This window comes from Mytilus californianus, unplaced genomic scaffold, assembly GCF_021869535.1.
Source record: "Mytilus californianus isolate M0D057914Y unplaced genomic scaffold, xbMytCali1.0.p SCAF_7, whole genome shotgun sequence".
NCBI classification, from domain to species: Eukaryota; Metazoa; Mollusca; class Bivalvia; order Mytilida; family Mytilidae; genus Mytilus; species Mytilus californianus.
In genome coordinates this window covers 20,707,827-20,725,349 of record NW_026262723.1, presented here as the reverse complement: position 1 = coordinate 20,725,349, position 17,523 = coordinate 20,707,827, and the positions used below count along the sequence as shown (strand labels likewise).

General features: G+C 30.9%; 1 protein-coding gene across 1 annotated transcript; it reads left to right on the top strand.

Moving 5' to 3' along the window:
- Positions 1 to 919: 919 nt before the first annotated feature.
- On the top strand, positions 920 to 16,095 carry LOC127709918 (outer mitochondrial transmembrane helix translocase-like). The gene is made up of 10 exons (XM_052215621.1): positions 920 to 1,566; positions 5,769 to 5,810; positions 6,693 to 6,870; positions 7,209 to 7,277; positions 8,342 to 8,430; positions 9,237 to 9,279; positions 10,179 to 10,375; positions 11,504 to 11,554; positions 14,865 to 15,010; positions 15,945 to 16,095. Exons 1-10 carry the CDS (start codon positions 1,216 to 1,218, stop codon positions 16,063 to 16,065), a joined length of 1,287 nt encoding a protein of 428 aa, XP_052071581.1. The 5' UTR covers positions 920 to 1,215; the 3' UTR covers positions 16,066 to 16,095.
- The last annotated feature ends 1,428 nt before the right edge of the window (positions 16,096 to 17,523 follow it).

The following is a 17,523-nucleotide window of genomic DNA, read 5'->3' as shown; positions in this document are numbered from 1 at the left end:
TTTGTCCTATCAAATTTGTGACTTTATGTCCTGTGACTTTTTGTCCTGTGACTTTCTGTCCGTTTACCTAAAATTACTATTTCATTTATAATTAAAAAATTACGTTGATTTCCGCCATTTATTCAAACATTTAACATAGTTGGCTACTGTCCTGGCAGATTTTTTTTACGTTTACAAAATAAAAGTTCATAAAATTTTATATTTTCATAAAGCTGATAATACAAACTTTCCAATGAACACACATTTTCTTGCCAGACATGCATTTTGAACAAAATATTCAAATTTATCCATTGATTTTAAGCGAATTTCAACAAAATTTCTGACGCAAAAGGCTACTGTCCTGGCAGATTTTTTTTGTGTTAATGTAATAAAAGTCCATATTTTTTTATTTTTTCTTAAAGCTTATATTTCAAACTTTCCAATGAACCAAAATTTGCTTACCAGACATTCATTTTGAAGAAGATATTTAACTTTATATTTTGATTTTGAGCTGATTTCAACAAAATTTCTAACGTAATAGGCTACTGTCCTGGCAGATTTTTTTACCTTTAAAAATCGAAAATTATATTAATTTCTAGATTTTTAGAATGAGTATTCCCTAAACTTTATAATCGTACAAAAATATTATGCCAGACAGTTGTTTTGGAGAAATGATTTCAATTATAAGTAAATTTTTCTCGGCAATTTCAGCCATTTTTTTCTTAAAATTTAACTGTCCAGGCAGATTTTTTTTAACTTATTAATTTTTTATTTTATTTTTTTTTACAAATAATGTAAGTATATACCCTGTTCTTTATTATACAGTTTAAATTTTAACAACATGTTTGTTAAAACAAAAGTTACAGATGAAAACGTATCGAAAATAACTGTCCTGGTTTTATCTGTCCTGTTAATAGACCTTCCCTTTTTATTCGTCTATTTTCATTTCAACTACTTCCGTTCAAAGTGAAAGTTAAAATGACCCATGCTCCTCCACAGTGACACTTTCACTCAGACAGTGTAGATATCTAACTTTACAACAAAAGGAAAAAAGAAATGGTGATGGTCAATGAGAACAATAAACATTCTAGATAAGTTTTTATTATTGTCAAGTATGTGACGAAGAATTGATGTTGCATCAGGCTTTTATTTGACTTTCATAGTGAAATTGACATATTTTGATCTTGAATTTCAGTTTTAGATTTTTTATCATCATTCAAAGATAAAATATAAAAGATGGATAAATTTGGCGATACAGTTAGAACTACTGCTCAGGAGTTTGATGAGAAATTAACCCCAATCAAAACTTCACTGGCAAGTTTTCTGAAATCTGGAATTTCAAAGTTGAACTCAGTTATAAGGTTTGAACAGGTTGCAAACCAGACAGATGGAGCTGTGCAAACAGCTGTGAATACCACATCAGAAGTTTCAGTACCTGATGATCCTGCAGTACGAATGATGATTGGTAAACTTCTTTCAACAGGTTTAAGTTTAGTAGTGTCTATTGGTCTTTCATATTTTCTTGTCAAACTTCTGACTAATGCACTGGATCCTACAAGGAAAGAGAAGTCTGCAGCACACCAAAAGGTAACTATATTTATTGAAATGTGTCATAGACTTATGTGAGATGTGCTGTTCATTAAAAAAATTGACAGAAAAGTTCCAATTAATAAACAGCGGTACATTTTCTTGTATATGCATGACAAGTTATAGCAACATGCTTAAAAAATGAAGAAAATCACTTAATGTTAATGCATTTTCTGAACAAAATGATAAAAATAAGAAGATGTGGTATGATTGCTAATGAGACAACTCTCCAAATGATCATAGGTTTGCAAGTATAGGTTTTTTGTCATGCCTGCACTTTTTATATGTTATTGTACATGTAGCTTACATTTTTGTACATGTACTTTACAGTATGTGTTTTGCTTATTGATGAAGGCTGTATGGTGACTTGTAGTTGTTAACATCCTAGTCCTTTGGTGTCATGTGGATACATATTTATGTCTTGACATTCATGACATTGGCAATCATACGGTCCGAGTACACAGTTATTTCGTAGTGCATTTCTTTTAGACAATAAATGAAAATTAAAAAAATCCCACCTGCGCTTTCTCAATAATATTTTTACAGTGTGTTGTACTACTTTTGGGACAAATTATATTAAAATTATAGAAAACTTCATCGGCTCTAACTCAAAATATGGACAATTTCATGTTAAGGGGGTCTTCAAATCTTTTGACAGCTTCCGAAGTGCTAATTTTTAACATTTTTCAGCTGGACCAAATCACTACTTTACTTTAAAATTCATGACCCAATTTTTTTACAGTGTCATTTCACCCCCCTACTTACTATTTGAGTCATAAAACATGGAGAAATAAATTTGGAAGGGGTATAAAAAAAATCGACAAGTAACACACTGTCCACACTAGGGACTATATTCGTGGACAACGAAAATCAAAGGACGATAGCTGTGTACCCGGACCTAATAGGGTGGAAAAAGTTGACCAATCTTAATGAAACTTGGTATGACCAAAGCTTATTAAATTATAAGACTGCTTACAAAGTTTCATGTCAATAGGATATATATTATAGACAATATGACTAATTCTATATTCAACTTTGTGTGTTAAATTTAGACGTTAAAATTGAAAATTTTCAACTATCAACATTTGGGGCTTAAAAAATTAAAATATTGCAAAAAAATACTTTTGAAATGCCTTAATATATAATATATTATGTATTAAAAGCAATAGAGTACTCATTTGATTTATCAGACTTATCATTATTATTGAAAAGTCAAATTTATATGAGCCTGTGGCTAAAAATGGAGGTTTTCCAATGACAGTCAGGGGTACTACTTGTACAAGTAATCTTTATTTACTTGAAGAAGTAAATAAAATATACTTATACAAGTTAATTATATTGTTTGAATAATCTCCCCTTTATTTTCTAAAAAATTTACTTGTATAAGTAAATTTTTTTTACAATCCCACAAAAATTCTCAAGTTTTGAGATGTAAAATCATGCCTTTAACAATTTTTCTCAGGTTAGCTCATAATTTTTGATAAGAGTTCAATGTTTCATCTCATTAATTCAACAAAGAAACTGATTGAGCAAAGATCTTAAGTATTTGCGCAAGGCCTTCAAAAATTGCTCCTTGGGGGCTTGTAAATGAGCAGTGTTCTAAAGATAATAGACAAATGAGATTTTCATTGTCCATGACATTACACTTAAATGAATAGTAAAGACATCTGCAAAGGACAGACAATTCAAAATTCTGTTCGAGCAAAGAAGTTCGAAGAATTCAAGAAAAGAAGATAGGATGACTTTTTTACTTGTATAAGTAAAAAAATATGAATGTCTAAGGGACATAACTAGGCCAAAAAATAATTTACTTATACAAGTAAATAAAATACACTTGTATAAGTATCCTACAAATTTACTTATATAAGTATATTATAATTACTTCTTCAAGTAAATAAAAATTACTTGTACAAGTAGTACCCCTGACTGAATGAAGGGGGGCCTTACATGAAGATGTAATATTTTCCAGCAATTTTAAATTTGTAAAGCTTTTTGGTTATAAATAATCCTTACATAAGTATTTAATGTACTTTAAATGGAAAGAAAACTTACAAATAACATATCACATTAGTTTAAAAGGGTCTTAGGCCAAGTAAGACTGAAAATAATTTAGGGTCAATTTAGGCCGTATCACATATTTACATTTAAAAATGCATATTGAAGCTATAGGAAATAAAATTTTGTGTCCTTTCTATCATTTCTATACTCAGGTGACATGATACAATAAATCTGAGCACAAAAAGACTCTTGCATTCAACTTTTTTTGCAGACAGTATGGTCTGATACAAAGATTTTTCACTTTTTAGTGAAAAACATGCATGCAATTTTAGTCTCAACAGGCTTATATTTGAACCACTTGCTATCCTACAGAAGAAAAGAAAGATATTATGTGACATAAAACAGGTACAAAAGACATTGTTAAGTGCTTTTTATACAAATTTAGTGAGGTCTTTATAATGGACTTCAACTTTTATGTTCCAAGCTCCTCACATTTAACTTGATCCAAACAGGGCGTTAGACGATGATCATATATACAACACATTTTGCACATATTGTCTGAGATAATCTTCTTTTCTGTAGATTCAGAGTTCACAAATGAGTAATACAACTGGATTGAAGCATAGAAACACAAATATTGACACATCAAAACCTGTCAGATAGAAAGTCAGAATGCCACTTATGCATCAAAATTGAAAAAGCTATGAAATGCTTATTTTGACCATAAAATGCCAAAATTGGTCATTTTTGCAGAAATTCTATCAAATAAAAGTTTAAATCCTTTAGTTTTATGCTATTTGATAAATTGACACCATCAAATCATTCAGGGAAGTTGCCAAAGTACAGATTCTACATTTCTTGATTTCACCGGTCCCAGTACACAGTTATTTCGTAGTGCATTTCTTTTAGACAATAAATGAAAATTAAAAAAATCCCACCTGCGCTTTCTCAATAATATTTTTACAGTGTGTTGTACTACTTTTGGGACAAATTATATCAAAATTATAGAAAACTTCATCTGCTCTAACTCAAAATATGGACAATTTCATGTTAAGGGGGTCTTCAAATCTTTTGACAGCTTCCGAAGTGCTAATTTTTAACATTTTTCAGCTGGACCAAATCACTACTTTACTTTAAAATTCATGACCCAATTTTTTTACAGTGTCATTTCACCCCCCTACTTACTATTTGAGTCATAAAACATGGAGAAATAAATTTGGAAGGGGTATAAAAAAAATCGACAAGTAACACACTGTCCACACTAGGGACTATATTCGTGGACAACGAAAATCAAAGGACGATAACTGTGTACCCGGACCATACACCATCTCCTCATCTTTATATTATGAAAAGGCCAAGAAAGGGGGGGGGGGGGGGGGGGGGGGGTGGGGTGTAGCAGGGGGTAGATTTTCTAGTGGGTTGAAAACATACCCAGCTGAAAAATTGTCATTTTAGAACGACCTTGAGAGGTGTTTCTCTGTCATTCAATTATTACCTTGTAGTTACAGCAGTCCATCCATACTGGTTGGAAGTAAATATGACTTGAGTGTCTTGATGGAGAATTATTATTGGCAAGCCATGTCTGCATTAATGTCTGTTTTTACAGATTTCTGACAAATTTACAAACCAGATTTTTTTTGGCCATATAATACCTCCTTGTGTTCTTGAACCACCTACATGTATGCATGTATTTAGAATAATAGTTAATACCTACTGTCCATACCATTAACGTAGTGGCCATCAAATGACTCCTGCCTCCTCCTAATTTTGGCTACATTTCTCCGATTTTTAACTAAGGGCATTAAAGTTGTCATACTTCATAACAACACATCTGGGAAGAGTTTATGGACCAAGAATTGCATGATTGAACTTCCTGCTTTCTACACAGTTCAGCTGGGGCAGTTCTAAAAAAGTATGGAGTGTCATATAAGCCTTAAAGAATGGCTGTTGCAATCACGGCTACAGGCGGGATTGGGGGCGAAGGGGTTATGATAGGAATAAAGCATCATCTAAATGTTTTATTTTTAACTGGTAAATGTTGAAATGTTGAATATTTTTTTCAGATGTGGATTTTACTTTTTTATTTAGTACACATGAGATCAGAAATGTTTTATTTTGAACATATTTGACAGATTTTTTCCATTTGATCATGCTGATAAGATAATTTATTTGTCATGCTGGTTTTAATCTTATATTTTATACAGGCTGCTATGATGTTACAAAGGCTAGGAGTCACTGATGTTAAGGTTAGTATCAGATTAGCTTACATGTATACACATGTTATTTGTTAAACTTCTTGTACATGTTGTAGATTGATTAATGACAATGTATTACAACTTGCCTTTTGTTGGAAATTTAGAATTTGTTAGATAATAAATTTGTTAAGTAAAATAAAGTGTTTAAAATTATCAGTGGTTTATAAAAACTGGGAGAGTACCAGTTACCATCAGAAATCGACACTTTTTCTTGAAATCTTTAACAATTTAAAATGCAATTAGAAATACTCTTTACATATATTAAAGATCACCAAAAATTTGTCTTTAAATCCTCTTATTTATCAATAAAAATCTACATGAAGAGTGACTGGGGTATAGAAACATAGTCACTTATGATCTTTCTGACTGACTATTGCCCTTACCAAAGTTGGGCATCCCTTTGGCTGTGTGTTATGTATAGATTTGCAGCCACGTCTGGTAAGAATGGGGATATTAAATCAGATGACTCGTGTAGAGAGAGTGCCACATTCTCTGCATGTTTAAAGTCCTTGCAACAACTCTGAGAGAAGTCAGTAGGTGGCCTGTTGCAAAACAGAATTTTTATCCCTATCCAATAAACCCCCATTTTCCAAGTTTAATGCCCATCATCCCAGTTGACCCCCTTTTGTAGAACCAACCTATTGTATTTAATGTAAGTTTGATCTCATCCTGAAAATGCATGAAGTATTTGCCACTGGACATAAAGCAACAACAATCAATTAAAATGCCTAAAATGGTAGGTGATTGGGTAACTTGTTCCTAACCATATTTATTCCTTGGCCAGTATCTGGAATGAGCAATTTCTGATGGTTCTGCCACTACTCATATCATTGTTTTCTTTAACATGTTTAAAACATGGAATCTTTTATATAGCTTTCAGATTATGAGTTATGCATCGCTGTGAATCTTGTTGACCCTGTATCCATGGGGATCACATGGGATGATATTGGAGGTCTTAAAGATGTCATCGAACAAATCAAAGAAACTGTCATCTTTCCATTCAGGAGAAGAGAACTCTTTCTTCATTCCAAACTTCTTCAACCGCCAAAAGGTACATAAAATTGAAATAAAATTGGGTAACAGTAAAAATCAATGAAGGTGATCATGTCACATATCAAACTATGATACAAAATATATACAAATGTTATGTTCAAAGAGACATCATTGATTGCAGACTGCCATAATAGTTTTTTGTTTCATGTTATCACTTTTAATCATTCAGTTAGTTTTAACTTTGTGTTTGAACAGGATAAGGTGCTGGAAAATAGGATAAAATGTTACATAAACTCCAATAAAGTCATGAGTGTACTCCAAAATATGTTTAAAGAAATGGATATATATATTTGTTTTTTATTTGTGAATAACAAAATCTGTTACTATTTTAATTAGGAATGTTGTTGTATGGACCTCCAGGCTGCGGAAAAACTATGATCGCCAAGGCAACAGCAAAAGCAGCAGGTATGGACTATTCATTTTTACTAATTTTTTCTTACATCTTTCTTATAAAGTATGAATAAATGGAGATATAAGGGAAAAAATAATAAGTCATCAACGCAACATAAAAACCAGTCATCTAGAGATGATATACCGTCTTCTTACCAACATTATTTACATTTTCTTTAGATTTTATACTTATCACATTTTTCTCCCAAATATCATAAATGAATTGAACTTTTTAAAGAATGACCTATCTTGCACAATTTTTAAACAGAACGTTTTTGTATGAAAAATATACTGGTTGTGTATTAATTTCAGCTCATAAATTAAGTATTCATTTCCTTTGTTTGATCCAAATGTCCAATTTAAGAAGAAAAAAAAAAATCTTGTTTATGATCAGGGTTTCAGCTAGGATTTTGAGGGCTTTAGTCACTTTTGCTCAAGATGAAAATCAACCTTATTTGGGTAACAGCAATGAATCAAGGACGTATATTTCTAGCTTTACATATGCCCAAGTCCTTCAAGGAATAGGCGTGCTGATGTAGGCAGTCATTGCATGATTTGACTAATGTGATACCTAAATAGGAAGATAAGAACAAGGATCCGGAAATCTAGTTCACAATTTCACTTCAGGTATTTTGAGGGGACATTCCTGGTCAACAAAAGTTGGGTACCTCTTTTTTCAAACCACAGCATAATACCATAAATGAAGTTGTAATGACTATTTCACTGCCTAATCATTATCCTTGTAAAGACGTTTAAATTGAAATTTGGAATTCATTTCTTTGAAGTTTGAAACAAGGATTTGTATCAATCCTTAATGGAACGATTGTAATTGCTGTAAATTGTAAATTAATCGAGAATAGATCACGTTTACTTTCGATTTTTAAACGAAATGAAAAAAGGAAGTGACAAGTAGATAATAAATTCAGAATCCGGATTCATCTATGGATTGGTTCGTGGTAAACAAAAGGCAGGAAATTATCTTATTTTTTTAAATTAAGTTGCTAAGTAATAAATATATTTGTCTCTCGTTTAATTTGATACTAAATGAATATTAAATTTATGATGTTATATACTTTCAGGGTGTAGATTTATCAACCTTCAGATTTCTTCATTAGTAGACAAATGGTACGGAGAATCTCAGAAACGTGCTGAGGCTGTGTTTTCACTGGTCAGTATTTGACAGATATACTTATAAGAAATGGGATATTTTGCCTAGTATATATGCCATTTACATAACAGTTAAACTCTTTAAGTCTTGAAGTACAAAACTTGAGAATTTTAAATTACTAGTCCTTCAGTTGACATATACAGACATTGTCATCTCCAGCTGAAATACTGAAAAAAAATTGCAATATATTTGTTTCAGAATGTTTTACAAAAAGTAAATAGCAAGCTCTGAATCTTTAAATAGAAAGCTCCATTTAAGACCTCAGAAACAATTAAGCTGTGTAGATTTAAACCCAACAGTAATTCCTATAGTACATGTATTGTTACAAAATTTTCAGTTTAAAAATAGGGAGAATTAGTATGGTTGGCAATAAGACAAATATTCACCAAAGATCAAGGGTTGGTGATACTCTAAGGGATGAAACGTCCAACACCTGTGGCATCAAGTAAATTAACAGCATAACTTTAACCTTAATAACATTAAATGAAAATCAGTTATGACAGATGGCATCCAATGGCAGCCACTGGTCTACAGGCTCCTGGTTTGGGATGGAAACATAAATAATATGACAGGGTTTTAAATGTTTAAACAGAGTCTGTGACATGATAAGATGAAAATGTCTCTCAAAGTTGAATGATTTGTTGACGAATAAATTGTGACCATGTTTTCTTTTAAAATTATAAATTATAAAATTTTCATTTTCTTCAAAGTTATATTTTACATTAAATTTCCTGTATGTTTACACCTGTAATAAGTATATTTATCTTTTGGGTTATTTTTTGTTGTTGTCTTTTTTCGGCTTGCAGGCAGTGAAGCTACAACCAGCCATTATATTTGTAGATGAAATAGGTATGTTTAATGTTAGATTTAAATTTTAATAGATAGAGCTTGACCTTGTTGACTTTCTATGAAATAAGAACAAGATAAAGATCAGCAATATACAAATAAGGAAATGTGGTATGATTTCTAACTATCAACCAGAGTCTATTGACATGATGTAAGCAACTATAGGTCACCATACCATCTTCAACTATAAGCAAAACTCATTTAGTATAGTCAGTTATAAAAGACCCTTACATGACAAAATGTAAACAATTTAAACAAGAAAGACATCGGTCTGATTTATGACAAAGTGTAAACAATTCAAACAAGAAAGACATTGATCTTTAAAAATATTTATGACAAAACAAGTATGACAAACAGCAACCAATGGGAACTACTAAATTACAGGCTCCTTACTTTTGACAGGAACATAAGTTTTGCTGAAATGAAAAATGATAAAATTCTCATAAATGAAGCTATTTTCAATAGAAAATGTTTTCAATAGAGAATGCTACATTCTCTGTTGAAAAAGGCTTCATTTATCGTCATGAGAGTTTTATTGTTTTTAATTTCAGCAAAACTTATATTTCATATGAAGAAAATGAAGAAATTGATGTCAAACTCAATGAAAAGCATAGTAAAAATAAATTAAGATAAATTTGAAAATATTCAGTCATTTAATATAAATGAATTAGCAGAGAAGTATTTGTAAATTGCCTGAGTTGTTTACATTAGAACTGCATGTAAATAATAATTAGAAAATTAGATTGTTGGGAAAATTTACATATTGTATGTACAATGTATTTAATATAACAATCTTTAATTACATATTTTATGGCCGGAATGTCTTAAAAATGGTTTAATTACTACAATAATGTAATATGTGTTACCTATTGGAATTTTAAAAAACAAATATTTCATTTTAGATTCTTTCCTGAGATCAAGATCTTCCACTGATCATGAGGCTACAGCTATGATTAAAACTCAGTTTATGAGTTTATGGGATGGTATTATAACGGACCCCAATTGTCAGATAATGATAGTTGGGGCCACAAACAGACCCCAGGATGTTGATGCTGCTATACTCAGGAGAATGCCTTGTCAGTTTAAGATTGGAAAACCTGTAAGTCAATTATAAAATCCTCTTTCTTGGAGTTGGAGATAAACAGTATGACCTTATATTTGGTCAACAGCTTGACAGTGAATAGTTAAAGTGAACACATTTTTCTGATCTGACAGAAACCTGCTTCCTGTTTGCGAATAAGCAGAACAATGCATGCAATCTTGTTAATTCAGTCAAAACCTGAAAAATCAATAAAAGAAAAATGGGGAGATAGGATCCTACCATATCTCACATAACTTCTCTGGGTAATTTGCATATAAGTACATCAAATGGACATACAACAGTAAATGATCTTCAACCCATGTCCAAAAATAATACTTGTTACTTGTTTCTCTAATTTTTTCACAATTTCTCATTTCCCAACCGATCTTGACAACACTTTTTGCCATACAAATTCAACTTTAACAAATTCAGGTGATTTTTGCATACTGTGGATTTAATCATTTTAGTGAGTTACAATTTTCGGGGATTGAGGGAAATTTGTATTTTAGTGAATATTAGATTTTGTGGTTTTGCCAAAGTCTGCATACAAGCGTATACAAAATTTATACATTAAAATTCGTTATACATTTGTACATTACACATTCAAATTCGAAGTTCATGTTTACCCACGAAATCCACAAAAAGGTATAAATGAATTATAATGAATTCACATTAAAATATTTAATATTAAATATTAAGTATATTCAAAGTTTAAAACATAAAATACTATGAAAAATTCACGAATATTTTACTGTTGAAAGACAGTGTAATTTAATTTTCTACAAAACACACATTTGTGAGCAGGAAATAATGAGCACATGCAAGTAACTCAAAAAAATATAAAAAGGAATTCTGATCTTCATACTGCGAAATTCATATTTTTTTCTGCAGTACATATAGGTAAAGGCTATAAATATGCAGAATGCATAAGATTCTGAAACATGTTAAAATTGTTGAAGACCTCCTTAAACAGAAATAAAAACATGATGATGTAATATATGTTTACTTCCAAATATTTTATTGTTTTACTATTTATCAACATCTACTATTTATCAACATCTACTATTTATCAACCTACTATTTATCAACATCTACTATTTGAGAGAGAAAACAATACATTGTATATGTACTGTTTTGTTTATGCAGGTAAAAGAGCAGAGAAAACATATCATGAACATTATTCTAGAAGAGGAACAGGTTAGAAAGTTATAGATAATGCATATTTTAAGGTCTTTCTTGTGGTATAACACACTGAGGGGTGTCAGGATTGATCAAATAAAAGACCGACCGGAGGGAGGTCTTTCTTTGGGCAATCCGACTTATATACCGCATTATCTGACTTATATACCTTAAAAAGATATTATTTTCTGAAAAGATTTGCAAGATTTCCATCATATTTTACCGACCACACTAAAGTGGGATATTCTTTTCTGATCCGTACTGGTTTTAATACGCCCTACGGCTCATTTGAAACGTGAAATAAAACTCACTAATTGATCTAGATATAAGCTCTAGCATTCATTATCTAGTTACAAAAGAAATATCACTAAATGCATGAAGCAAGACACAAATGAATTGTTACTGTGTATGAAAAATACAAGTCACTTTGTAAGTAATTTATTTTCAACTTATTTTAAGAAAAGGGGATGCTATGTTTTTTCTATTTATTCGTGACATTTTCATCGCGGAAAAGCAGAATATTTTTCAGTTGAATAGTTTTTAACGAGCTGTTCAGAATTATTGTTTTCACTTTTGAATGACATTTTTTTAAACAGAGAACTTAGTCAGAATTAAATATCATACTTCCCCCCAAACCCTATCATAAAGCACGTGGCTGTTATTCTATAGAAATTAAAATATTTGGTCATTTGATCATTTGATAGAGTAAAAGGTATAGGTACCTATAGATGTAATAAATTCAGAAGTGACACAAATAGAGCACGAAATACTGATACATGTACATATAACACGAAAAACGAATATCCATAGGTCAATGTATGATTTCCAATACAGTGTGACTCAATACGATTTTCAAAATCCTACACATGAATTTGTTAAATCTGGTTTGTTTTATTAGTGTTATGAAGGGTTTTGCATTATCAAATTCATCTCAAATATTGTCCCTTTATTGTAGCGATAAATTAACAAAATTTCACATTATTTGTTTCGGACGTTAAAATGTGCGTCCACGACTTTTTTTTGTGTAATTCAGTCTAAAAACAGATGACAGGATTGTTTATGTCTTTATCCATAGCATGCGATACTATCAAACTAATTAAATGTTTAAGTAAATTATAGTTTGCATTTTAATCAAGGAAAATAATGACCTAACACAGGTCATTATTTTCTGCCTTGAAGCAAATTTCATTGAAACTTGGTATCGTCCGGGTTGATTCTTCAAAAGAATGACCTGTCGTTCTGAAAGAAAATAACTCCACATAGGTATATAAACAGTTATTTAATATGGTCAACAGATATCTCGTAATTTTTCAATATATCATTAAAAAAAATAATTTTACAGATAGATTAGTTTACATTTATTAATTGTACCTGTAAACCTGTATTTTAAAGTCCAAAACAATTATTTTGATTTGGTTCTGAAGTTTTTATCTCTTTTATTTTTTTAAAGTTACGACAAATGTGATTTTTCTACTTTACACTTTTTATGATATTCCGATTTGGTAACTAATTTATAGAAAGGGTTAATATTCACCTTCAAAACACATGACATCACATCATATTAAGATTATTATTGTCATGAGGTCATCTTACTGAATATTATATATTACTTCAAAACATTAGTTGGTTTTTAGAAAAAATAGTGAAAGAAACAAAAAATGAAAGATATAATATACATTTGAATGTGTGGCAGTTTTAAGAAAGTGGTACAAACACAAGTGTCATGTTTCCTAGATTTTGCCATTTCCATGAACATTTTCATAAAATGTACTGATGTGCCTTTGATTGAGTGACTTTTATTTGAAGATTTGACTGTAGTGATAATTTCTTGTAAATATGTTTTGTTTCAGGAAATTTATGGAAATGAGAACATTTTATATGAAATTACACATTACTGTAAGTTCAGAAATTATTGTGTGCATTTATTATTGCGATTTTAGAAGAATGGACAAAAATGCGAGATAAATTATTGCGATTTCAGGAAAATCGGCATACATATGTATGTATCAGACATCAGAATGCGAATTCTTATTATTGTGATACTCACCCTGTCACATTATTCGCATTAATAAAAACCTCGCAATAATTTCTGAATTTACAGTATATTAGTACGTTAATTGGTTGATAACAGTGTATTTTTCATGTATTTTCTTTCATCTAATGAATATTGTTCATATATCACTGCTGCCGGGGTATACTGTGAAAGTACTTTTATTCGTGGGGTACCAATTTTCGTGGTTTTCGTGGATGGCTTTATCCACGAATTTAAGTGTCCAACGAAATAAAACAATTGTTGTCCAAAGCAAGACATGGAAACATCCACTGTAGGTTTGACTACATTGATACGGGCATACAATCTTGAGAAAAAAATCAACAAACATACTTTGAACTGATTTATGCAGTGGTGTAGCACCAGTGTAGCATGTACAACTTCATATAGGATTTTAATCTTAAAATAACCTAAGTTGTACGACTGTTAACCTTCTTTATTCTCATGAAAAAATTTCACTAGTTTTGAAAGATGAAAGTCAGACTTCTGGTGAAGATATACCATGATGAAGTGTTCATTTTATCTCCTCATAATTCTCACGAAAAAAAAATCATATTGGGCTTGCATTTTATTTCATAAGTATTATTTTATAAGAATTAATTCAAAGTACATTTGAATCGTTTTTTATGCAACCTTTTTTTTTAAATGACATATTTATGGCCCAATTAACACTTTTGCGGATCGTTAATCTGTTGAACATTCCATCTCGGGTTAATTAGTGTCAACATTTCTGTTTACAAGTGTGCAACAATTAAAATGTTTACTTTGCAATTTCCTTCAATGAGACATTTTGTATTCAGAGATAATTCAGCTTATTTCTGAAAGCAATTATTCTATTAAAAATTTGATGAATGTTATCAGAAAAAAAGACAAACATGTGAGCGAAAATCTTTGTTTTTGATGGGTTCAAATTCTTCACCCGATTTTGTTTCCAGAAAACTAAAATCCACGAATTTAAGAACCCACGAACATGTAACTTTTGCTCAAACCACGAAAATTGGTACCCATGAATAAAAGTACTTTCACAGGTATTTGCCAAAACAAATATGCCTTCTTTACCTTTCACAGAAACGCTTGACCATTTGTGCATTTCATAACAAGGAGCTGTTTTTGATAGCATATAGATAGTGCTTTCAACATTTGAAATGCATCTTTTTTTGTTGTTTTCAACCTTGTTCATGTCACAAATTTCACAATTATAAAAGCATTGCAAACATTTCTGAATTTATAATATTGCATATATATTCAAAGTAGGCAATTTACTTTTTCTCTGTTTAGGTAGCTGATATAGACTTGAACAAGTTAGGTGACTTAACAGATGGTTTTTCCGGTAGTGATTTGAAGGAAGGATGTAGACAAGCAGCATTATACAGAGTACATGAAGTATTAGAGGCTCATAGAAACTTACATGGAGTTGATGCTTTGTAAGTATATAATGTTTTGACACCATGAAGCGCTGTATCTTGAAAAATATCACATTGATTACATGTTATATTATGTCTTCATGGTAAAATATCAGTTGGGAGTGACAATATATTCAAATTTTGGGGGAATGAAGCATCAAAAAATCTTTAAAAAAAAGCTTCATATTGTGTTGAGCAGCTGATTGTTTGCAATATCTATCATGTGCCCATGTAAGGAAAATCTGTGATCAATTTATTGGATTGTATTTTTTTGGTTTAAGAGATGGAAATCATACTTTTTGTTTGTTTTACATAAGAATATTTTATAAGTTCAGAGCAGACTTATAAATGTCATGTCAGAAACATTATGATGTTAGCAATAAATCTGTGTCTAAGTTATTAAGGCAACATCATACACATATGATGGCTCAAAGCCTTGATATTTGATTTTACCAAAGGTGTTGAGAAGTAACAATGACTATTTTCACACCAAACTCTTTAAGAAGTTAAGAAACTGATAAATTAGTAAAACTATGAAAAAAACTGTACATGGACCACAGTAAGTAAACAGTCTTTGATTATAATTTTGACCTTTGGAATTTTTTAGCAAAATATTCAGTACACTGTTAATCAACTAATTTTTTGAGCAATTTATTTACTTGACTTGGCAAGTCGAAAATTACAAATCATAATCAGTATGTAAAACTAGGATTTACTGAATGAAGAAATCAACAAATTTGAAATTGCAAAAATAAAATGCCTCAGAGTTGCCTAGAAAGTATCCATGATGATATGATAGTTTTGTTAACAGTATCTGATTGGTAGATATAGTCTGGAGTATATAAGACCTACATCACATGAACAGTAAACGATCAGTCTAGTACTTTGTGTCACTGAAATAAAATAGAATATTTCTTTTTATTAAAAATTCAGTGTGTTTCTATTCATTTTTCAGTGAGATTCCAACAGCAGATTTGCGAGATATGAACATGAGTGACCTTGAATACGGAATAAACCAAGTAAAGGATTCCAAGGAATTAATGGCTGGAAGTTTATCTTACCCATTACTAGACTGATTCACAATTAATTAACCAATGAAAGTTGTACATTTATAGTTATTTGGTGTCATATATTATTGTCATGGCTATGTAAAATATTTATAAATAAAATTTTAAATAAAATTTTGTCATGTTGTGGTAATTTCTTTGATACACTGTTATCTAACTAGTAGATTTTAAACCAATTTTACTGAAAATTATGTTATATCAAAGTAAGGAGATGTGGTTTGATTACCAATGAGACAACTATCCACCAAAGTTCAAATGGAGTCGATTTAAGCAATTATAGGCAACTGTACCTCCTTCAACAATGAGAAAACCCATACAGTATAGGCGCCTATAAAAGGCCCTGACATGAAAAATATGAAACAATTCAATTGAGAAAACTAACAGCCTAATTGATAACAAAACAATGCATATTTGTTTTTTTTTTATTTAAGGACATCCATCATTTTTTTTGGTTAGGGTGGTGGGTATTAGGTTGGTATGCATCAGTTACAAATTTTCATGAAATTTTTGAAAGAGATGCGAAAGATACCAGAGGGACATTCAAACTCATAAGTCGAAAATAAACTGACAATGCCATGACTATAAAAGAAAAAGACAAACAGACAAGCACTAGTACACAAAACACAAAATAGAAAAATAAAAACTAAGCAACACCAACTCCATCAAAAACTGGGGGTGATCTCAGATGCTCCGGAAGGGTAAGCAGATCCTGCTCCACATTTGGTGCCCGTCATGTTGCTCATATTAGTACAAACCTGGTAATAAGTCTAATTTTGGTAGGTCTCATTTGTGAAAAGGGGACGGGATTGTAGTTATGACATAAGGAACATTCAGCTATCATCTGTGAAACGGATATTCCATAAGAGTCAACCAACTCTTGATGGCGTCCTTAAAATTTACTAAGGGATGATTTCACCTTCACCATTTGGAACTCTTGGTTTAATAGCTTCGTGTGAACAGCAACTCTCTATCAAGGAAATATTGAAAGGAAATACAGGCCTGGGAATATCGTATCAGTAGGGAGCCTCATTGTCAATTTCTAGATGTAAGTCCAGATATGAGGCAGACTTATCTGTATCTGTTGTTTCCTTTATTTCAAGCTCGATGGGATAGATGCTTTCAACATAGTCACCAAATTTTGAAATATTTAGTGAGAGAACATCATCTATATAGTGGAAAGTAAAGTTAAAGGATATTGCTAACTTCTTTACTCTCTCCCTTAGAAGTTCCTGTATGAAATCAGCCTCGTGCTGATAAAGGAACAAGTTGGACACAGTTTTTGATTATTATCTTGAATATTATTATAGATAGAGATAAATTGTAAGCAGCAATAATGTTCAGCAAAGTAAGATTTACAAATAAGTCAACATGACCAAAATTGTCAATTGACCCCTTAAAGAGTTATTGCCCTTTACAGTCAATTTTTAACAATTTTTCATAAATTTTTGTTAACTTTTACAAAAATCT